Source organism: Labrus mixtus, chromosome 13 (genome assembly GCF_963584025.1).
Source record: "Labrus mixtus chromosome 13, fLabMix1.1, whole genome shotgun sequence".
Taxonomy (NCBI): Eukaryota; Metazoa; Chordata; class Actinopteri; order Labriformes; family Labridae; genus Labrus; species Labrus mixtus.
The window spans coordinates 24,993,717-25,018,403 of NC_083624.1; the positions used below are offsets into that span (position 1 = coordinate 24,993,717).

General features: G+C 40.2%; 1 protein-coding gene across 2 annotated transcripts in view; it reads left to right on the forward strand.

The window, feature by feature from the left end:
* tanc1b (tetratricopeptide repeat, ankyrin repeat and coiled-coil containing 1b) overlaps window positions 1-24,687 on the forward strand; it is a 99,611-nt gene that overhangs the window by 49,997 nt on the left and 24,927 nt on the right. For both annotated transcript variants that reach the window (XM_061054350.1, XM_061054351.1), the window contains exons 5-9: window positions 5,970-6,103; window positions 8,619-8,808; window positions 12,324-12,647; window positions 22,109-22,231; window positions 24,096-24,377. In XM_061054350.1, the coding sequence (XP_060910333.1) occupies window positions 5,970-6,103; window positions 8,619-8,808; window positions 12,324-12,647; window positions 22,109-22,231; window positions 24,096-24,377 (1,053 nt within the window). The remainder of the gene's footprint in view (window positions 1-5,969; window positions 6,104-8,618; window positions 8,809-12,323; window positions 12,648-22,108; window positions 22,232-24,095; window positions 24,378-24,687) is intronic.

Below are 24,687 nucleotides of genomic sequence, written 5' to 3' on the forward strand. Positions count from 1 at the left end.
GTTAGATTTCTGCCCATAGCAACAGGTAACTATGTAGCCTCCTTCAAATGAGCTAAACTATCTTCATGCCATCTTCAGTTTGCTATATTCCTCTTCAGTCTTTTAACCTTTTTCTTCCTTGTTATCGTCTTCTTTTCTGTTCCCACTGTTAAAAGACTGATGTCATCTTTCTGCAGAGTGATATAGTAAGTCCTCTAGAGTTTGTGATAATAGCTGCGTCCCAAGCAACCGTGTGGTAATCCTAGTAATGGTTTGTTCTCCTTAACAACAGTGATTTATCCACTGTTAGCAGACCGTTGCTATGCGCGTAATTGGCCAATCAGAATAAAGTATTTCACACTGCAGTGTGTAAATGGGACTAACCTGCTGAGCTGCATGTAAAAGGACCAATAAGCATTAACATGAAACAAAGCATTCTTTATGATCCTGCAGGTCTGTCTTACATTCATGGCACCATGGTCAGGTTATCTTGGGATACAGGTAGAACACTTGCAGTGCTGTATTGAGATGCTCAAAATGTAGCACTTGGCTCGAGAATGATTAAGGTTTCATTGTTGTGTTTCTGCTTCTTAGACTGAAGAACTGTTTTGAAGATGAGCCTGGTTATAGTCAGGGTATATGGTTTATTAGGCTGAAGTGCCAGTTGTTAAAAGTACACTTGGCCTTTTAATCTGGGTCTAGTTGGCATTCTCTTCTCTTTGTATAGAAAGAAAAATCCAGCACTGCCTTTATTTGGCCTTGAGCTCAGATTTCCACTGAATGAGAGACACACACCATAGTGTAATGAATACATTCTGCAGTAAAGTCTGTAGAGCTGTGATGAAGGTTCAACACTGACCATGCTGAATAAAAAGTCCTTGGGGAGAAAATGACTACTATAGCTAACTGTTAAAGACTCTCTTACTTCCACAAGTGTCCAGAAGAACCTATAGTATGTTGTCATCAGTGACAATGTCAGACAAACAACTACAATATCATTTACATTGGCAGCAGTGTTAAATGTGATAGCAGTAATGTTACATTGACAGCAGTGGCTGCTCAGTAAAGCTTCAGATGTGCTCAGATCAGGGTACTGCTGCTGCTGTGGCTGAAAGGTCAAATAAAAGAACTCCTTACTGAAAGGTTGGTGATTTGATCCACAGCCAAGTTAGAGAAATCTGGCAGGAAAGTTAAAGAGCAGCATGTGTCCCTCCTTTAATACCACAGCTGAAGTGCCCTTAAGCAAGACACTTAACTAGCAACAGATGACTTGGATTGTTCTGAGCAGCTTCTTGCAATGGAAATAAAGGTAAAACAATAAACAGCTATCCCATGATTTACTTAACATGAGCAGGATCTACTTTGAATTCTCTCCCCATGCTATGTTTACTGTTACCGAGTTATTATGCTAACATTACTATCAACAAGCAATTGAATGGTAAGGTGTGATGAATAGGTGATTATGACATTCGTAAAAGAAAGAATGAGACCCTTGACTCAGAGTAAACAATTTAGCTGTGCCGTATGAATCCCTGTTGTGTCATGTGTGTATAAACATGATGCAAATGAGTCACACAGTGCCAATCCATTCAGAAGTTGTTGTCAAGGCAAGGCCAGCCATTCTATTAATTTAACTGTTAAAGAGAGATCCCTATGTGCTGTATGGCTGGTGTTTTTGTTAGTAAATAAATGAACGCTGATTGCTACCTACAATAAGGTTGCAATGTGAAGATTTTGTGACTAGCAGGGTGTGCAGTATTGGGTAGAATTTTTGTTCTTGCTGCCGTGTATTGATTTGCAGAGAGAGCGCAGACTGAAGATGGTGTTATCATGTGGCCCATGAGCCTTGTTTTTTTGGCTTACAAGAGCCTTGTGAATCCCACACGTGCCTTTCTGTCTGTTGTGATGTGTGTATGCTGGATGACTCGAGGTCTATCACAGCCCCAGCACAGTTTCAGGCCTACTGATTGGTCCTCAGGGACAGTTGGGTTTAAGTGGTTGTGAGGAGTAGGTGATGAATCGGTCCTGCACAGATCTTTATGACCTAAAGGTTTCAACAATGAGGCACCTGTTCTTTACTGTTTTTTATACTTCTGCTCTTATTTCTTTCTATAGATTTAGGGTATGAAGAGCTAAAAAGAAACAGTCTGATCGTGTGAATGTGGTCTGATTCTAGATAGTTATTGTTGTTTACTATTCCATAATGTTTGTAAATTTAGGTCAAAAGCCACTTCATGCCCTTGACAGAACCACACTGAGTAAAAAAAGAGCCTGTCACTGTCTGCTTAAGTACGATAGCCATAAATGTGTGAGGTGCACTTTTAAAGACCTGGGACAGATTCACACTATCTGTAGCCATCAAATATAAGTTGAAGCATGCAATTTGTTGTTGTTCACTTCAAATTACTATTGACCCACAGCTGTCACTCAGCATAGATTTAATCACACAGCTGAAATGAACAATGTAATGTTCAATTTGAACACAAATCTTACTTATACTGCTGTGCCAGCTCATCATGACCCCCAAGAGCGATTTAGATTGTAGTAGCTCTTTGGTTTCTTGAATAGAATTTAGTCTTTTACAATGAATATCTACAAGCATCTTCAGGACCACAAAACTTCATGATAGAAATTCCAGTAAAAGCAAAGCTATTCTAGAAAACATAACATTGAGCTATTACATTTTTTTTATTTTTTTTTTTATCTCACCTTTATTTTACCAGGAGAATATTCATGTTGAGATACAATATCTCTTTTTCAAGCGAGTCCTGGCCAAGACAGCAGCATATAAGTTTCAGACAGAGAACAAAAGAACGACAATAAACAAATATTTCATGAATCAACAACTGAGAGGCGATACGCAGAGAAACATGTGCTTAAAGTGGTCAATTGATCCTTTATTCATGTTTAAAAAATCTTCAAAGCCAGCTAAATGCTCTACTTTAAGGTGAGTCTAAAAAATCCCACACAAGTAAGGATGAGGAAGCATGGGTACAGAATATCACCATAGTAAATCACTCGTACAAATGTTACTAGAATGAGTTTCTTCCTAGCAATAAAATAAAATCTGCTTTCGTTTCTGTAGAAGGAATCAAATTTCATCTTTTTTGTTAGACACTTGATATGGGAACTAAAAGACACATTTTCTTCAAGTAAAAACCCAGGTATTTCTATGTTTATAACACCTTAATTGCCAACAAAAATCATTTTTGATGAATGCAATTGTTCATGCTTATTTGGAGTTGTGGATGTTGCAGAGGGTCGAAAATGATGAATGCATGTGATTTCCTTTTATGTGATAGTATCTCCATCCATAAACTTAAAAGGTGTGTGCTGTTTTCCAGTGGCCCTGAATCTGTCAACAATAATGTAATAATTGTTGTATCTTTGCAACAGGGGCCTTAAAGGGCTCCTTTCAAACATTTCACATGAGCCTGCTGACATTCCTTATAAAGGATTTATTTTTAGTTTTGGTGTACGGTAACTGCAATCGATATATAAAATGCAAATAAAGCAGCCAATGTGCATTAGGTTTGCATCATCAGGTAGTACATATGCAAGAACTTCAATATATTCAACATGAAACCTTTAGGCCTACGTCACAATTGCCATGTTTCCTTTCAGTCCTGAACAATATTTCAGTTTCTCAAATTTGAAGGGTTGTTACCCGCCTGAAGTCAGTGCAACCATAATACATATACTTACATCAGTAACCAAGCAACCCAGTGGGCAGAAGTGTCAGAGAGCTTACATAAATGTTCTGCTCAGTTTTAACTTAAAGATACATTCTTGTCTGGCTTGACCTCCAGCACAAGTATCTTGTCTAACACATTTTGATCTTGGCTGAAGGCTCAGCACATGACTAACATGTGCCAAGCAATAATAGTTTATTTTGTCTTGCACAGAAGCCTTTGAGAAACGGTTGGCATGTCTTTTTTTCTTCCTTTCAGAGTTGCTACCATTACTTATAGTTGACCAGCTGTTTGCATTTCAGTCATGTCCAGCACAAGTTTTCAGGGCAATCCAAGAACCTTTGGTGTTCTTAAATTAGTGACGAATTAATTCTCACCACTTGTGTTATCTAGCTGATTAGGCATGCAGAGTATCTCGGTCTAAAATTCATCCACTTCTCAAGGATAAGACAGCCAGCAATTGCTTTTTTTTTTTTTTTTTTTTTTTTTTTAAATCCTAGGCTCTTTATATTAGTATCCCTGAACTTGAGTCTGAATGAGTTACAACATTATTTGGCTATAGAAGTTGTGTTTGCGCTCTCTTTCTAAAACAAGACATACTAAGCTTCTGTGCTGCAGAGCTTCTGCATGGGCTGCACTTTCCCTCTGACTCAACAGCAGCAGTGTTTCATTTGCAACATCTTTCTCGTTAAAGATCTTGTCTGCATGTATGTGATTTTGGCTTGCACTCCATGCAGGCAGATGCTCAGAACAAGCCTCAGATGAATCTGGAAAATAAATGCTCTAGTTCAAAAAGCAGATCTTGTTACAAAGTGAGAGGCTGAATAAAGTAAAGCAAACACTTAATTTTTGTAGTGTTCTCACTGCTGTTATTGTTGGACAATTTCCCTTTGCAAACTAACTTCACCTGACTTTTGACTTACACTTTCATTCATTTGTGTTGTTGTTTTACTTTTTCTTACTTTGACCAGAGGTAGCACCCACATTTATGCCTTAAATAATCAACCTGCATGCACATTAAGGAGGAGGGGTTGGAGGAGAAAGCTCTCTGGTTTTGAATTTGGGCTGCAGTACCAATTTCAAATACCAGGTGTCAGTGTTACATATTGCTCCTTTAATGTCAGTATGTGTGAAGTGAAAACGGTTGTGGGAAATCAGTGTGTATTTTGTAATGGAGAAGAAGATAAAGGGATAGAGATACATCTTTTGTTTGTCCTTGCTATAAATTTATCCTCTGCATGCTGTACTATCAACCAAATGTGTGAATATTCTGACTTGTTAAGTAAAAGAATTAACCAATTAAGGTACATAGCACATTATAAAATATATATAAAAAAGACAGGATCTGTATAGTCCGTTCTCTTACAGAAAAATGGACCCATGTTTGAACGTAAATGTGTGTTGGTGTTGAGTGTTTTCATGAGGGCAGTACATTGTGACGGCCAATATTATTAATAACTGTGGAAGAAAGAGGGTAAAGGGGAAAATGAAGGAGAGAGGTGCTGAAAGAGAACTGTATAATAAGCTTCTGTAACTTGGACATCTGCCCCCCTCTCTCTCTCTCTCTCTCTTTCTCTCTCTCTACATTTAGTCTACCTGCTTCTTGTATAGATCCAAAGAACCGTCTTTTCACAAGGGCTTTAATACATCTAAACAGAAAAACATTGCTAATGGTCTCTGCCTTGCTGATGGTGCTTCAACATTTCACTGTAAACAAGTATTAAGCCTTTAAAAGTGAAGACTACAAACAGTTTAAGCTGCGTTGAAGAAATCCCATGTCCACTCATTGATATTCAGAGGCTCTATGAGTGAGAGCTGTAAACAACCAGTAGCCCTGAAATTGGCACTCAAGGCATGTTGCAGAACACACACACACGCACAGACACAGACACACACACACACACACACACACACACACACACACACACACACACACACACACACACACACACACACATTCACACAAGATCTCTGCTTTCATCACAATGCTTGACATTCACATGCATTCAAACTCTTTTAGAACACACAAGCATACACACACACACGCACACACACACATGCCATTGCCCCCACCGATCTCCCTCTCACTCTCCTACTCCCTTGCTCTCTCTCTCTCTCTCTCCCCCAACTCTCCTGGTCTGCACCACATCAGCAGCTGGAGAGTGCAGCATAACATTTCAGAGCAGAGCCGCTGAGGGCAGGGCAGGCAGATCAGCCCTGTGTGGGCCATCCAGTGGAGAGAGGGAATCTGCCCCCTAACTCCCTCTCCCTCTCTCTCTCTCTCTTCCTCGTCTTTAGAGCTGCAAGTGGAGAAACAGCCAAGCTCCTCCTCCCCTGCCACTCAGGAACTGATGACAAGGCTCGGCTTTTTATTAGGAGAAGGGATCCCGGGTACGGCACGCATACCTATGGACGACAAGAATGAAAAGAAGGTATTTGATTTTCTCCCTCCCTCCCTCCCCTCCAACTCCCTCCCTCTTCCAGCAGCAGCTGCTGCCGCTCCTGCAGCACACAGATAGAGAGATAGACGAGAAAGGATGAGAGGCAGAGAGAGTTGTGACAGTGTAACAGAAGACTGGATTTATTTGTTGCAGCTCGATTCCTTTTTTCACTATCATTTTCTTTGAATGGGGATTTAGGAGGCACCTTTGGAAATTATATTTTTGGGACAAACAACGGTAACTGTCAAAAGTGTTCTTTAGATGTTAAAGATTTTCCAAGGAAAGATGCTGTATTTCAAAATTAACTGTGTGTACTTAAATTTTAGTGGAAGATATTTGGTGTCTTTTGTATGTCTCCCACGGTAACTTAAGTGCTATTCCAGGGGCTCTTGAGTATGTAACTAGAGTGTCTGAGCTCTTGTCCAGAAATAGAGTTATGTTAGGACTGAGACTCAGTTTGTTTGGCTCCACTAATTAAGCTGGTGCTGTGTGAAAAACAGAGCAAAGCGCAGCACGCTACGCTTCCCTCATCCATCTCGTGTCTCAGACAGGTTTTGACATCAAACCTGTAAATCTGGGATTGTAAAATAGACTTACAAAGAATCTTATGAGTGAAATTCATGAGTTGAGATGTCCAAAAAGGAGACTGGCAGTGTAGGAGTGAAGTCACTTTTATTTCATGTTTGTTTGTGTACATGTAGGTGTGTGTGTTTTCAGTTAGGTAGAAGTGCATGATTGTCATCTGCGAACAATTCTTACTTCCTCCATACTGCTGTTTAACAACATTTTTAACTCAGCACGATGTTTTTAGTTCAGCCTTACAGTAAATTATTTAATGTCAGTAAGCCTTTTGGCTCTTCTTGTAACTTGTTAGGTGGCATAAGCTCAAGGCTGCAGCCTTAGGTAAAAACTACTGGCATGCTGTTGCAAAAAAACTTACACATAGGAAATGTTGTTTTGCTAAAATTAGCATTCCACAAGTTTTTAATAATGCCTCAAGCAATGCAGCATCCTTCCTGTTGGGCTGTTTATATTCTTCCAGTATTCCACTCAACAAACCTACAAACCTTTAAACAGCAGCACTTTTTGCAAATTCAGTTTCCACAAGACTTCTAACAAGCTCATTTATGTGTGAGTACTGTAGCTGTTAGGGTTAAGAATGATAAATATTTCAGTGAAGCGCCATTTTTGAGTTTAGCTATATTGTTAGAAGTATTTGTGGTGTGATCTCTGTGATTTTTATTAGAATTGTTTGAGGCAATACACTGCTTTGTGGGGAAACTCGTGTGTGAAAGTCCCTCTGGTTTTAGAAGTAGTGAGGTGATGGGTTGTTGGTGTTTTAAGGATGAAGGTTGGTTTAGTTTAACCTCGACTTGTAATTGTGTTTTTTAATTATTGAGTATTGTATGTGAAAACAGGTAGAGATTCATAAAATATTCAAGTATTCCTCTTGTTTTTTAAAGGGTTATTATTGGGCTTTTTATGCCTTTATTTAGAGATAGGACAGTGGATAGAGTCAGGAATAGGGGAGAGAGAGAGAATGGGGAATGAAATGCTGGAAAGGAGACACAGGTTGGATTCAAACCCAGGCTGCCCGCTTGGAGGACCATAGCCTTCGTACATGGGGCGCCCGCATTAGGCTACCGGCACCCCTAGCATTCCTCTTATTTGACCAAACATCAAAAGAGACTGGATTATAGAACGTCATGTATCTAAATTATAGACATTTTTGTTTGGTAACTTATTTCTATAAATAAAGCACCTTGTCTGCTAAAACATGAGTGAAGTTAAGTTTATTGAAATCATGGACAATGTAAATAGAACATAATGAATGGCTTTAAAACTTACTGAGTAAGTCTCTTTGGTATGGAACTGTTTGAAGGCTGTGGCTCTTCTTACATTAGGACAAAGATAGACTTTTTGAGCTACAGTGTATCATGTGAAATCAGAATACAGTTTAGGGAAGATGGGAAACAGGAAGAACCAGCTTTAATTTGGTTTTCTACGGTTGTCAGTTAGGTCAAAGATTCAGCTGCTGTATGGTTGTCAGACAGGCTTGATGGCATGAGAAAGGTATCCATTGTGTCACAACAAAGTAGAGACTTCTTCCCTTGTGACATTTCTGTAGGCTTATTTTGGGTCTTCTAGACACACCAGTGTGTAATTTTCAAGCCTTGCTTCTTTTGCAGCGCCTATGCCCTTCAGCTTGTGTGTCATGCTCACACGTGAAAGGCCTGTTTATTTGTGAAAGAAAGTTTCGCAATGCTTTCACTTGATCCAGGTCAAATATGCAAATCTAATCATTCTCTCTAGTTTTCTCAATTCTCCTTCCAAATAAGGTTTGAAAATTATTTGTTGTAGTTGTTGCTGCTCATGCCGAAAAAATGTGAGCATGTTGCCAGCTGACAGTTTATATCGGGTTGACTTCATACTTCATTGACATTTTTGATTGATAGAGCTTATATTTGTTGTACCTTAATGGTTTTTTCAATCTCCTTTTCCCTAGTGCTCTGTGACTAGCCAGGGTATCAGCCCCTGCTCTACGCTGACCAGCAGCACAGCGTCTCCCTGCACCGACAGCCCATGTTCCACACTCAACGGCACGACCAGCAGGCCCCCTCTCAGCCGCTCCAGCCCCTGTGGGACCATCACTAGCCCCAGCTCCACACTTGAGAGCAAAGACAGTGGGATCATAGGTGAGAAATAACCAGGTCCTTAATGGTTGTCAAGTAGCAACAAGTATGTTGAGCTAACTTAGTTGAGTTTTTGACCTATAGAGGCTCTGTAGGGCAATGCTTCCACCTCTACTATTCTACCTGAGAATTCTTACCTCATGTGCACTTTGTGATTTAGCAGAGACTCTCTTGTGTGACGTCACTCATTCATCCTTTTGTTAAACCCAATTTATTTCAGTTGGGATTTTCTGTTGGACTGAATAGCATTTGTGTCTATGCTGTATATATCCACCACCATGTGTCAGTTATTGGCTTTGCATAGAGCTGTTTCAGTATGAGAGATCATTGAGGTGACAGTTGCCACAGAGGAGGTTGTATTATATCTCTTGTAATAGCGCTGTAAGACATCTGGGGATTTATATAAGCTGACAGGAATGTGACATAGACTATTGATATATTAATCCATCTGCTGTTTCTGCTCGCAAAGCTAGCAGTGGCCATACAAATGTAAAAGATTCACTCTGAAAATGGCTTTCGAATTTGTGGTGATGATTCAATGCCAAATTGTAACCATATGATTCTGCAGCTATCCTTGGTTGAACTTAAATCATTTCTGAAAGCATTGAAAGATGTTGCGCAAAGAGTTATCTGCTGGAATGAGATTTAACCATGTTCTCTTCCTAACTATGATATCACACATTTTGCCTATTTGAGGGCCTGATTCACATGATTTTTGCAATAAAAAGCAAGGCTTGCCAAAGCCATACACATAACACTAGGTTTGATATCTGACGAGTCAGTCATTCTGTTCCCCCAGGGCAATTGCATAGCTATCTGCTAAATAATTTATAGAAGCTTGATGTAGTATTTGCCACCCATGATGATGTACATGTGTACATGTGTTGTAGACTATCTCATTGTAAAGGTCCTCTGCTCAAGGAAAATGGCTAAGTGGGAAGTTGGTCTAAAAAATCCCATCCAGCAGCACCCATTCCTGTGCAGGAATGGAAACAACAAAGCTTGGTTGTGTCCATAAGTTAGATTCCAGCCTGTGATTAATGTCTTAGCTCTTTGAAGTCTGAGTTGGACTCTGATTTCAAAAGCACATTAATTTGGCTTAGTATTACATTAAAAGCTCCTTGGTGGAATTGTGGAGATTTCGCAATGTCTTAATATTTTCAAAAGAGCTTGAGAGGAGTTTTCTTTAGACCCGGGTATAAAACCCTTTTAGCAATGTCCATTACCTCTTTTTGTATGGCATGGTTATGGAAGCGATTAGTGATCAGAATTCAAATGATTAAGCTAATTTGAAAATTCAAATGCATTAACAGAAATTCTTTTTAACTTTCAGAATATGGGTGTATTATTTGACTCAAAAATAAAATGATGATTAATTTATCTAATTTTAATTTTAGTTTTCAACTTTAAAAATGCACATTCTTTGACTAAATTAAAATGAAGAAAATGACATTTGCTTTATCATTTTCAAAAAATGCCCCGCTAAATCTGTATCATAATTCAAATGAAAAAGCTCATTTTAAAATGAAAATACAGTAACAGAAACATGTTTTAATTTTCAGATTATAGGTGCATTATTTGACCTATATTTAAAATGAATATTCAGTCATCCAGTTTGCATTATACTTTTACTCTCTATGTATGCATATTGTATGACATCATTCAAATGAAAACGAAAAGGTCTTTGGCTTTTTGTTTTCAAACTTGCCGTGCTAAAAAGTGATCATAATTCAAACTCGAAAACGAATTGGCAAAGTGGACGGCGCAGGAAAGTGACGTCAGACTCCAGCTCCCAGGCAGGCGAACGTAATATTTACAGTCTATGAGGCGAGCGGGCAGAACGCGCAGTACGATGGGTGGCGGGGTGAATCTTTAACACTAGGGCAGACTTTAGTTCACACTGTGATACAGGTGGTGATCGGAGTGTTTTTTTCAGCGCACACTGAACTTTCAGCGAGCATGACGCAGCAGCTTTATAACCCGAGCTGACAAAGTCTCACGTGTGACACCATGCCCACTATCTCTGACCGTGATAGTCACTCAGCATCTGCACGCTGTGAAATTCACACAGACGTGTCCTAAGACCGGTTTATTGATAGATTATAGATCACTCTCTTCTCTGCTTAACTTAATTACATTAAAAAAGATTATCGATTGAATTTTCTGTTTCAAATAATCTCTCCAGCTCTGTACACAAAGTGTCTCTCATCCTCTGTGCGTAATGGCACACACTCTCCCTCTCGACCGACTGTATGAGCTCTCTCTCCTTTTCAGAGATTGTTTTGTAGTTATTAAAAGAATAATCAACTAAAACGCCAAAATTGAATCAAAATCAGGGCAACAACTAGTTTGGAGCTTGTAACAGCATTAAAGATTCACCTCGCCACCCATCGTACTGCGCGTTCTGCCCGCTCGCCTCATAGACTGTAAATATTACGCTTGCCTGCCTGGGAGCTGGAGTCTGACGTCACTTTCCTGCATCGTCCACTTTGCCAATTCGTTTTCGAGTTTGAATTATGATCACTTTTTAGCACGGGAAGTTTGAAAACGAAAAGCCAAAGACCTTTTAGTTTTCATTTGAATGATGTCATACAATATGCATACACAGAGAGTAGAAGTATAATGCAAACTGGATGACTGAATATTCATTTTAAATATAGGTCAAATAATGCACCTATAATCTGAAAATTAAAACATGTTTCTGTTACTGTATTTTCATTTTAAAATTAGCTTTTTCATTTGAATTATGATACAGATTTAGTGGGGCATTTTTTGAAAATGATAAAGCAAATGTCATTTTCGTCCTCATTTTAATTTAGTCAAAGAATATGATCTATTAGTGTTTCTGATGATGTAACGTGCTGCAGCATTATGAAATCAAGATTAGGCATATGTGATGCAAACACAGCCAGCTGGCCAGTCAGTTTCATTTGTCTGACTTGAACTGACGTTTCTGTGTCCAGCTGCCTGTCAATATGTATCTTTTGCCCCCCACTCAACTTTTAGCTTCATATTCAATGGCTGTGTAAGCCTGAGGGAGGATTAAAGGATTTGTTGTCATTTTTGGAAAACACCTGTTTGATAGCAAATCTGCATATGCAGCTTTCAACACAAGCTTTCACTCTACTCTTATATTCGATTTATTTTTGTGAGTGAATTTTGTTTCACAGTACAGCTGTTCCTTTAAACAATATATGATATTGGATTCTTCCACTGATGATCACTTGAAAAAAGCTAAAAACAATCGAAGAATCTGGGCTCTGAAAATTATTTTTTACAAATCCATGCAATCCTGTCTTAAAAATTCAGGTGGTGAACAATGTTGATAAGGGCACTGAGGAAAAGCAGGGAGTTATTCAAATTTAGAAGTTCCATTACAGCTCAGTATCTCAGCAGAGATGAGGACAGATAAATGTTCACAGCCCACAAAGGATCTTACACTCAAATGTATCGCCACTTACCCTCATCTTACCTCCCTCGCTTGCTCTAATCCCCTCTGTGTTTCCATCTCCTCTTAGCCACCATCACTAGTTCTTCGGAGAACGATGACCGAAGCGGCTCCAGTCTGGAGTGGAGTAAGGATGGCAGCCTGAGAGGCAGTGGGCGCCATGGCCTTGCACAGAGTGTGCGGGTTGACACCTGCTCTCCTGTGGCTGAAGAAGACTCCAACAGCGCCACAGCAACACCAGCCAATACACCGTCCAGGACAGACCAGCTGCATCAGCAGACCAACATATCAGAAGGAGCACCACAGCCCCCAAGTCATTCACCTGAGGGACTCATTCCGTACCCACCACAGACTTCTTCTTCCCTCATGATGCCGAGGCCAAACTCTGTAGCAGGTAAGAGCCCTTTGACTTCCAGCTCTTGACATCTGGATTTCTTCTGTGCCTGTCTGGAAAAGAAAGATTTCTGTTTACTTTTCCTCAGCATACATTCAGCGTTACATGAAATGTTTTATTACGTCTTGTAGCTTAGTAACCGTTTGTTACGCTTACAGAAAAACTGACTTTGTGCTTGGCTGTCTCACTGCATTACATTGTCAGTCAGATCAAGATTGAAACACTTTGATAAGTGCTGCACCTGAGGCTGACAAGTGTTGTGTCATTTGAAGTTCCAAGCAAGTGACAGACACAGACAGGGAAAAAAACATGTGTGGATGTAGAGAGAATAAGAAGTTAGTGTTTTTTTTTTAGAAGCCATGTTTCAATGAGGAGCGGGGCTAAAGGCAGAAGTTTGGGATTAAGCAGCTGTTGTGTGTTGTGCCTCGGTCCTGCCCCAGTGTTAGACCCAGGCGCAAGCCACTGTCTGGCTGATCTGTTCTGCATTCCTGCCCTGGAGCCTCCCTGTTATGGCTCAGCTCGCCATATCCACACAGCTGTCACAGTTGTTGATACCCCTCGCTACCTCCTCTTCCCCTTCTCTCCCCCCCCCCCCCCTTCCATTCCCAGATCTCCCTAACACTGTCCCCCTCTGTTTTTACCATTGCTGGTTTTGACCTTCGCCCTGTTGTTGTTAGGAACAAAAAAGTTGTAATTCTTCTTCTAAGATTTTTCGAGATGATTTTGATGCAAGTTCGTACAAATACATAGCCCTCACTGAAATACATTGTTGAACTAGACCTTTAGAGTTATTCATTTTATACTTGAAGTTGGGATATACCTTGGGATATGATTCACTAAGGACAGTTGTTGGATTGAATATGTTAGTAAATGGTAAAATCACCAGAAATTTTGTCTACAACCACATGCTGTTTTTCTTTCTTGGTACCCCAGGGTAAGATAAACAGCAAGCTGTTTGCTTTTAGTTTGACAAGATGCTAGAAATAACAGCAATATAAAAATAAAGGACACGAGTTAAGAGTGGCAGACTTGAGTGTGAGGAATATGGAAAAGGTCGAAAAATGGAAAAGCACTCTCTAAGTCGAGGGGATCTTGGTGAAGGTAACACACTGTGTATAACAGATACTATACAGTATGTCACACTGCATTGTAAAAGCAAACAATTCTATTGTTGATGCAAAATCACAAGACATTTAAAAGGCAGGGGGTAGGTTCAGCAGAACGGGGGAAGAAGAATCATACAATTATAATTGTACTCTGGTCTGATCAATAGAAAAGATAAAGATGAGTAAAAAAAATCATACTGATACACAAAACACAACACCAGAATCCAGACGTAGATCAAAGAGAATAGCAAATCTCTTAACATGTGAATACTAGTTTCTAGCTGGAAGATGACGTCTGTTGTTTATACTGCTGGGTAACCTGACAAGATAAAAGGAGAGGGTTACCTATTTCACTCGTTTGCCACAGGTGTAAATGTTCTGATGTTGAATTGCTTTGCTCCTGCAAAAAAGCGTCTCCCTTGGGTTTGACCATGATGAAATACAGTAACTATTTACTCCTGTCACACTCAGACTTTTTCTCTCTTTGATGACATACAGCTTGTGGTCCTCCTTGGTCCAAAACACTTACTGTAAAAGGCCTTGGACATAAAACACCTGCGAACTGTGTAATGTAAAGTGTGATAGGTTTGCCTTGATCCTACCATGCCAACAAGTCGCCCACCTATCTGCTGAAGGTACCGGTACTTAGCATATTCTGTTTTGCAAATATGTCCTTCCAGTGTTCACTGAAGACCTTTGCACACTGAGTCCGTTTTTTTCAAATGCGTTTTTTGGATCCGTCATTTGAAAATAAATTCTTACGCACAGACACCTTGCACACTGAGTCCAATGTGTTCTTTTTTTCTATTCATTGCAAAAATACCCAGTTTAAGACAAAGTTTCTTGTACTCATCACGCAGAGTGATCAAGCAGTGAAGTTGATTTTGTGGTTCTTTCACTCCTTAAAAAAAACAAAAAACCAACAAGGTCCTTCCACATGACAACAAGACAAGGGCGAGGAGAGTTTCACCTGTGAATAAAGGAGAGTTTTGTCTTGTTGAAAAGGAGCTGCAGAATTATCTCTATGGCTTCCAGGTGTATTTCAGGATTTCAGTGGTCCAGTTTGATACACTGCTGTGCTCTCTATACTTGAACCTACACATTAAAAAGAACACCACTAATTTCCACGAAGCAACTGATCCTGATCAGCGACTGGATGTATGTATGAGATGGGACACTACAGACAAACGCACACACAAACGGGGATGGATGCGAAAAAACAAATAAAACTGAAGCTGTTCCGAAACAAAACATGATTGAAACAACATGAGATCGTATTTCTTTTTTGGATGAAAAACACGGACTTAGTGTGCAATGGCCTTAAGCGTTGCTTAAAGAGTTTGTTGAAGTAGTTAAAGCAGAATAGAAGCAGAACAAATAAAACATGAGTAGTTCCTGTTCTCCATTATAATATTCTTGTCATAGCTTATGTATGGGTTTCACACACGGTACAATTGAGCTGTTGCTCAATTTTGTGTCTCCATCCCACAGTGGAACATGTGCCCTCGGTATAAACATGAAGTGGTACATGGCATTGAGCTGATTATGCTTGTTCAGTGGCCGTGCGACTGTTCCATGATTCCATTCTATTTAAGATCTCACCATTATTTTACCGCTAACATAAACTTGAGCAGCACAGACACACTCTGGCTCATAAAGCAAACAGACCAGGGAATGTTTGACTGTTTATGTGTGTTGGTTTGCGTGTAGGCACCAGCGTGATCTCCCTGAGCACTCCAAGAGTTTATGGGCTGATGTCATAGTTATGCAGTGTTGCCCTCTAGGGACTTGCAGAATTCACACCTCAGATTTTTACGCTGGGTGGCAGAGCCCTTGGAGAGGACATCAAGGACATGGTGAGACAGCTTCATTTATGGTCCCCCACCAATCTGTGGCAATGTCACTTTGTGCAAGGGAGACTGCTTCTTCTCAGTTCATGCTCAAGGAAATTATATTCAATTAGAAATAATGATTCTGGAGAAGCAATTACTGAAGCAGGAAGGAACTAGATGGAAGAGTTCCCGTTGTACAAAACAAACAAAATTGCATTCATCATTAGTGAATTCACTTTATGTGCCAGAAGCTCACTGACTATTCTCTGTTCCTTGGCTCTCAGCACATTAAATAACAAATTGTCTGCTGAAACTGATTTACATTATTCATTGACATAGGACATAAACATCTAACCTAAAAAAAAAATACAACATCCTGATTTTCTTTGATCCAAAATACTGCAAATATCAGCTCCAGCGGTTATTCCATTACAAGATATTCTCCCAACACATTTTTTGTTGAATCACTATTTCTGGCACACTGCTACCAAGCCACTTAATGATTGATGTGGTGCTGCAGGCCATCATGACATATCTCAATGTAAGATAGAGTTGGTATGTTGTCATCATTTGGTGTGAGTAAATATCTTTTACCCTATGCTCTGTGGATAAGAGTCAGCACCTCCAGGTCTGAGAAATGTCCCTCTGTTTGAAAATGGTGGATCACTCCCGTTGGGTTGGGAGCCTCTTCTGCTCCAAATGAGTTTGGTGCTGTTGACAGGTGAGAGTAAGATGGAGGATAAATTCCTCAGGCAGATTTATGTGGAGTAAGCCTATAGCCAGATCTAGTACTGGACTGTTGCAGTGACGAGGTAGTTATGAAGGCCAAGCTTTCTCTGAGTTGATCTACATTCTGATTACTATCTGTGGGTATGGAAGAGAAAGCAACCATAATGTTTCCAAAATGTCTGGGTGCACCCTTAGGACAAGTGTAGCACTCTTGGACATGGTGTCCTGCAAGGATCATGACCAGAATGATTCATTAGGCATCTCTGTAAGTTTCCACATGGCATTCACAAAGGTGAAGACCTTCTGGTGGTATCAGAAAATTCTGGAATAATTTACTCATTCTGCCTGGCCTGGAGACACATTAAGGCCCCAAAGAAAAGAAAAGTGTAGGTAACCTAGCTCAACCTGTTGACACCTTGACTGTTATATATGGTGGTAAATGGAGGGGTTGATTCTTTTCATTGAGAAATATTTTCCAATAACAGCAACAAATGATCAAACCTTTCTGTTTTGTTGTTGAACCACGGTCTAAAATTGAGGTAACTACAACATACAGTTAGGATATACATATAAACTTTCAGAGAGTTTGAGGCGAAGTGGATTTTGTCCATCTGTCTCATGCCAATCACAGGCTGTATAGCTGGACTTTTAGAATGTAAGTGTTGAAGGAACGTGTTTGTATTACCTAGTACTGTCATTTGAACTGCCATGTTGAACACATACTCATTCTATCCCTGGGCTGCTCATGAACTCAAGCAGCTCTGGAGTTGCATGTGCTGTAGCAATTTGCACAAACATTGGCTAGCAGAACCTGTCACCACCGACAGAGTGGATGTCTCTTTAGGAGCAGTTTGTAATTGCATCATTAGTCGTATTTGTCAGGAACTGTCTAGTGTCTCGTCCACCATAACTCAAAGAATATATTTTCTAACTGGTGAGGCAGCATTAAAAAGTTGTCGCATGTGCAGCTCCAAAGGCAACACTGTAATTTATCATCCCCTAATTTCAAAGTATACCTTGCTGTAAAGGTCACAGCTGACCACATGTAAGGGTTGTGTGGGATTAGTCAACAATGTACTTTTCTTTCTTAGCTGGGCCTTTTTATGTTTCCTTTATGAAAAAAGTATGTCCTCATTGCAAAGATTTTAACCTTGCTGGATCATTTTTTCCACTTACCAAATCCTGTTTGTGCAGTACCTTTCAGCTTAAGTTGTATAACCTTCAAAAGGGTTATACAATTTAAAATGTAATACATAAATATCATTTTTAAACGCTGATGATTTTGTTCTGACGGTATAAAAGTATAAAAGCTTTAGGCACCTACATAGTTTGTTGCTTTTTTAAAGGTTTATTTTTGGGCTTTTTGTGCCTTTATTTGAAAGATAGGACAGTGGATAGAGTCAGAAAATGGGGGGGAGAGAGAGAGTGGGGAACGACATGCGGGAAAGGAGCCACAGGTCGGATTTGAACCTGGGCCGCCTGCTTGGAAGACTACAGCTTCCATACATGGGACGTGCGCACAAACCACTGTGCCACCAGTGCCCCGCAAGTGACACTTTTAATTGACAGATGTCTCAGCACCCATGAATGACCATGTATCTAAAAACACTGTGCGTTTTGAAAATGGGTGGCAGTATTTCTCTTCACACGTCTTTACCACCCTTCCCTGCCTCACTTCATTACACTAAAGTAATAAGAATTCTATTTTTGAGTCATTCGTGCAAAGCTTTTTAAAAAGGCTTACAGAGTCAAAGGGCCATATTAGTTCTGGCCACTGGAATTCCATGGTTTTGAAACTTTAGCTTGAGCTGCTTGTGGTTGGGTTTCTCAGACAGAGAGATTGAGTTGGGGTCAATGTGGCTCAGGATCTGTGCCACAGTACAGCTGAGGTGTTTTTTCGATTCAACACAGCATAGTGGTCTTGGTTGTGTTGAGGTACAGGACCCAAATAAATGTGTTCCAATGAAAAGTCCTCATTTGCTCGGGTAAAACTAATACTCTGTGATAATTTCCCCAATGAAAATAGATCTAGGATCGTATACTCAACAGTGCGTTGACCCAGACATATAAAAATATCAATGAGAGTCCTCAAGGGTGTGTTGTTCTTCCATCATAACCTTGGAGATCAGTGACATCTGTGTTTTATTAGGAGGACATGAAATCATCTCCACCTGCTCCATTTGATTCCAATCTGTTACTCAATGATGTTTGCAAAGGTCAGACAGTGAAATTAAAACAATATATTTCAAACTGCAACAGTACTGTAGCATGAAATGAGGTTTGGCTTATTAAATTTGATATTCTGTTGTCTTTCTAGTGCGAGGACTGAATCGAATGATGTCGTAGTTTTATCTGATATGCTGTAAGCTCATCTCTTCTCTAGCTGTTTTTAGACAAAAGTGTCTGCTGTTATCTTTATACCATGTCAGTCTATTTTTTGTCACTGTTTTGTGATCTCTTCAGGTGGTCATAGATTCATAGATTTATTTTTTGCCTTCAGCTTTATGTACACATTTTTAGTAATCGATTAAAAAGAAAGCAGAAAAGAAAACGTAAGTGATTCATCCTCCAGCTGTGAAAAAGGTCACAGTGACATCATTTAAAAAGTCTGCTCTCAGAGACTTGTCAGTGCCTCGATGTCACAGCTGGAGCTAAGTAAAAACCATTGCAGAGATCAATCCTGTTTGGGTCATGAAGAACCATTTAATATTCCTCCCAGTTGCACTCCATCGACAGATCACAATTTGCCAAATGCGGAATCTCAAAAGGACAGCGTGTGCGTAACTACTCTCAGCCACCATCGAGCCATCTGGCAATATTTGATTTACAGCACTCCATCATTGAGCATTATGTAAGGGTTGTCAAAGAACTACAAAAAAAACAACCCTTATGACTGCATGAATGTTGATGTCCAAAGTCTCTTTCCTACCTAGTTATAGAACTTTGCAGATTTTTGGCAGCTCTGTGTGGCCTGGCCTATGTTTGAAATTGTGCAGTGTAGGCTTAAGTTATGTCATGATGTATATGGTTATTGACCAGTTTTGCAACCTGACTACAGACAGTTATGTTGGCCTGTTGGTTGATTGGACCGCTGCTCAGGTCCAGTCAGAAATCTCTCAATCATCAAAGTTTATAGAGGCAGTCTGGCCATGTTTCTCTCAGAAGGATAATATGATAAACTTGAAGTCATAAGGCTGAAAGAAAACGAGAACGTTGAAATAAAATGAATTGATGCCAAGAAACTTTTTTTAAACCTTGTTTTGCATCAAATTTTTGCCCACATACCATGTGTAATATGTTAATTATAAGGTGAGTTACTGTACTCAAAGAGTTGCACAAAGAGTAAAGAAAGAATTTGCTTCCTACAATGTCTCACAATGGTTACAAAGAATGACACCAACCTAAAGGAAAGGCAATAAGGTGAGGAAGGTGATGGGAGCTGTAATTGTATTCATATAGAGAAGAGCAGAGTCAAGTCAGGGAGATAAGGGGGGCAGTAGTTGGAGCAAAGGAAATCAGCCTTACTCTCTGATCGGTCATGGGAAACACAGTGCTGAAGGATTCAAAGGCTTGTCCCGCCTGAGGAAAAAGAATCCCATTTTCATCAGAATACAGTCTTGACACATTGGTGCAGCTTCAAAGTAACGGCAAGCACCGACTTCAAGGTATCAAATGTACGTTTTTTCAATGAGTGAAGTTGTGCAAGAATTGGAAGGAACCTGGAGAGTGACGGGGGGAAAGGAATTGAAGAGGGGGATTGGGGTGATGGGAAGGCTTCCTGTGGGAATTCTTAGCCTTGAAAGATTTTGGAAATGTGGCCAAAAAAGAAGAATGGTTATGCTTGAGGATGCATTACGAGAGGAACTATGGAGTTTGTGCATTGGGCTACTTGAAAAAGATAAAGTTAGCCTTACCTTAAGCCTTTGCTCATTGAGCCCCAGGGCTAAAAGGTGTGAAAACCAGTTCTCTGTGGCTTTAGGTTCCCCACTTCGAGTTCAGAAATCAGAGATGAAAAAAAAAGAGAAAACCCTCTACTTGTGGTCAGCAGCATGTCAGTTTTTGGCTCAAGGGGTGATTTGCTGCAGGAAGTTGATCCTCTGTCTGTTCTCTCTCTCTCTCTCTCTCTCTCTCTCTCTCTCTCTCCTGTTTTCACACATCTCCTTTGCCTCCAACCATGCTTCCCTGGGCATCATGATACATTCCTTCATGTTCTTATTTGTAATTCTGCTCTCTGTAACGTCTTTTCACAATCCCTCACTTATCCCTCATCCCACTGCAGCCAGGATCATTGTTTAATACTATAGCAGCTTCCCATTAGAGACTGTAATCAGCCACTGGAGACTAGATTTATTTCACATCTCTGCTTTATGCTTACTTAGTTTTGTGTGTGCACTAAATGCATGCAGGATGCAGCCCATGGAGAGGGCTTTATGCATTTGTGTAACAAATCTAGGGATGATGACTTTTAAAAAGCGTTCATTATGCGAGCACCTAATGCTTCAAATGCTGTGACTGGCTGAGCGCTGGAGAGGGGGCAGCCAAGCCCTCTGCTCTGCAGCTGAATGCTGCCAGTGTGCCTGCATGGGAGCACTGGGGCAGAGGAATCGCTTTTGTGCCCTCGGTGAGCTCATCGACTGGGAGCACTCTCCAGAGATTTAGCTAAGGGTCTGCACCCTGCCTACTTGTCTGTATGCCTGCCTGCCCAGGGATATTTCATGCTTGGGATAAGGGGAGGGATTTGAGAATTCCCACTGCCCATCCTGGTGCTGCTGTTGGATGTAAGTACTCACTCTGTGCTGTTTAGTTAAAGAATGGACTATCAGTGCTGTATTGCTCTGCACTCACTCACACCAGATTGTGTTTACCATTATCTTTAACTTTGTTTGGTCAAGCCTAACTTTGTCCATTATAGTTAATAGTGAAAGCACCATCAGCTGCAGTAAAAGTAACCATCAGGGTCTTCTTTTCAAACCAGTCAAAGTTGTATTGATGATGGCCGCTTCCTCAGTCCCCCTGTTGTCAGCAGACTGGCTTTAATTAATGGGACATTCCAGAGAGAAAGTTAGCGACCAAGTGATGGGCAGAGAGGGAGTAAAGAGAAGAGTTGAGTGTTTGTGACACTCTCTGCCAGCCGGGGCTGAAAAAGTAGAGAGAGGAGGCTTTGATACTGCTCTTCACCAGGACCAAGAGAGCATGGATCACCATGGTGACGGCATTGTTGAGCAGTGAACAGGAATTGGAAGAGAGACCTTGTGGTACTAATACACATCTTTATTATGTTTTCAGACCAAGCTCATTCTTAATTGAAAATAATTAATTTTCTTTTGCATGAAAATACATTGACAGTAATTTTGAGTGTGTTCTCTAATGCACCACATAGCTGGTGCTCTTCCTGAATGATTGTGTGTGGATTTACAAATATAATGTGTTTTGAATTGTGGTACTAAAATGACACAGACTTTTTTTCGTGTGATTTGCAAGCTCAAATTGAAGAAAAAAAGAAGCCATTCTGTCTTGACTTAGGGACACTGTTCCTCTCACTGCTGTAGTAAACTGGTACATTGCCTTCAGCGACACACAGATGTCAGAGCGACTGACTTGCTTATTCTGCACTTATCATCTCTCATAGACGCCAAATGTGCAACACAATTTTTTCTCTTGTGTGTGTCTCCGTCTTACGCTCATTTTTTAAAAACTTCTTCCAGGGAGTTCTGGTCAACAGTCATTGTGAAAACTATGCTTGAGAAGCACCAAAACATCTACTTATTTTATTTCACACTGTGTTTGTCAACAGCAACCAGTTCCACTAAACTGGAAGACCTGAGCTACCTTGATGAACAACGCAACACCCCCCTGCGGACATCCATTCGCCTGCCCTGGCATAATACAGGAGGAAGGCCACCTCAGGACTCTAAAGGTGACTGCTCTATTCATTGTTGTTAATTTTACGCACAGGGAAATGGAGAAACTTGAGAAACACAGTTTATATGCTATTTCTCAACTGATTTAGTGCAGTGGTTCTCAACTCATCTAACCTCAGGACCCACCACAAAATCCTCACTGACAAGTAGCAACCCAACTTTCTGATATTTTTCAACCTAAAAATAGTGCAGTTTGCAGCTTCCGTAAATATTTTGTACCTCAGATGGTGCAAAACATCTAACGGAAGCAAGAAACTGAACAAAACAAACATGTTTAAAAAAGAACTTGACAGACTGTTTGACACCAGTTTTATGCTCAAGACCCACTGAAAACAGCTCCACGACCCACCTTTGGGTCTCGACCCACCAGTTGAGAACCACTGATTTAGAGCAATACATTTGATTATGAAAGCTTTCATATGTTTGATGAAATTATGACAACTAGAAAATGATAAGTACTGTTTGATTGGAAATACCTAATATTAATTATTCTGCAAAAATGTAGCTCCAGACATTTAACATCCTGTAAGGTTCCAGCTTTCTTCTTGATTATATGTTCAATCTCTCTGAGAGAAATCCCACTGAGTTAATATTTGATGAGATCATGAATAATTGAATTTGACATGGTTGGTTACTCAAACTATTTAACCGTGCTTTGAAAACGTCCTATTCCTTTTTCACACCACCTTAGCATGATTTTGATACAGAATCAGCGTATTAGAGGATAGATTTTTATTTACATCATCATCATGTATCTTCATTAATTTAGTTTTGTGTTACTGTCAGGGACTACAGACAGTTTTATGTCACCTGATACACAGTAAGAAAATAAATCTATAGTTTGTTCAAAGCATTAAATAAGTTCTCTCTGGTGGTTGAGGTGGGCGTACAGGCAAGAGAGGTCAAGTCAAAAGTTTGCCAGCGGTTCCCCAAAAGAGAGTTATAGAGTTTATGCGTAATGTGTTTTTTAAACTTCACATGCATTTGTTAGTCTTCCAGTGTCTTACAGCCATTGAAAATAAAATATTCTTCCAGTGTTAAGGTTGCCAGAAATATTAGAGTAAAAAGTAGCAAAGAATTCAGAAGGGGTTTAACTTTGAACAGCATGCAACATTTGTAAATGCAGCAGCAGCAAATGTAGTATTGGTAGTTGTATTGATACTAGTATAAGTAGAGAGGATCAGAGGTTTAGAAGAGCCCGGAAAAAAATAAGTGTTCAGAGAACTAATTAGTGCTGAAGTGTCCCAGAAAGAGTCCCCTCTCAAGTCCACTCACAATGTGAATCCCATGCTAATTTTTAAAGCAGGGTTTAGGTTAGGGTTTTAGTTGCACAATGTGGAACAAAGCTATCAAGATGAGCTTTTGTGCCTTTATTAGAGGGACAGGACAGTGAATATAGTCGGACATCAGAAAGAGAGAGAGTGGGGAGTGACATGCAGGAAAGGATCCACAAGTCGGATTTGAACCTATGCTACCCGCTTTGAGGACTATTGCCTCTGTACATAGGGAGCGCTAACTGAACGCTTGGACCCTGGTACCCTACCAAATGAGCTTTAAATATTCCTTAAATAATATGTTACAGGCGCATGCTTATGTGGCAGGTTTGTCTATAAATGATTGACAATATTGCGGTATTAACTTAGGCTGAAGTTGAGCCTGGCATCAGTTTAAGGTTTCCTATATTTCATTTTAATACTTATCTAAATACTTCATTCAATTTTTCTCCCATCCAAAACCAACAAGACAAAAAAGGTGCTTTCGACCACAATGCATTATCTCTGATCTATATTGTAATACAAACAGTAGCTAAAAAATAATTGCATTATTTTTGTTTCTCTCTTTCTTATCCCCTTTCTTCAGCTCGCTTCGCTCCATACAAACCAGTGGACATCATGCTCAAGCCTTTGCTGTTCGAGGTGCCCAGCATCACCACGGACTCTGTGTTCGTGGGACGTGATTGGCTCTTTCAGCAGCTTGAAGATGTCCTAAAGGCCAGCAAGTCCACAGAGAACCAAGGTGCTGTAGTGGTGGGCAGCGTGGGCTACGGGAAGACGGCCATTATCTCCCGGCTAGTAGCACTGAGCTGCCACGGAGGCCGCATGCGTCAGATCGCCTCCAACAGTCCGAGTGCCTCCCCTAAAAGTAATCAATTTTAGTATTTTCCTTCGGGTGTTTTAGTTTATGTTCTTATATTTGGAGTTCATTTTAGTTTGCAAAGTTTGGAAGTCAAGTGACACTACATACTCTAACAATACAAATTAAAGGTCCAATATTATGCTTTTTCTGGTTTTATATGCTCGGTTCTAGCCCCCCTCGATAAAAATTTGCCAGTGTGACGTCTTGTCAGTGTGAGATCACTGATCTCAGCCCATTGGCTCGTTGTGGCAAGCCCAGCAGCTCATGTTGCACGCCTGTTAACTTCTGTAGCACGCCCACAATATGCCGTAGCCTG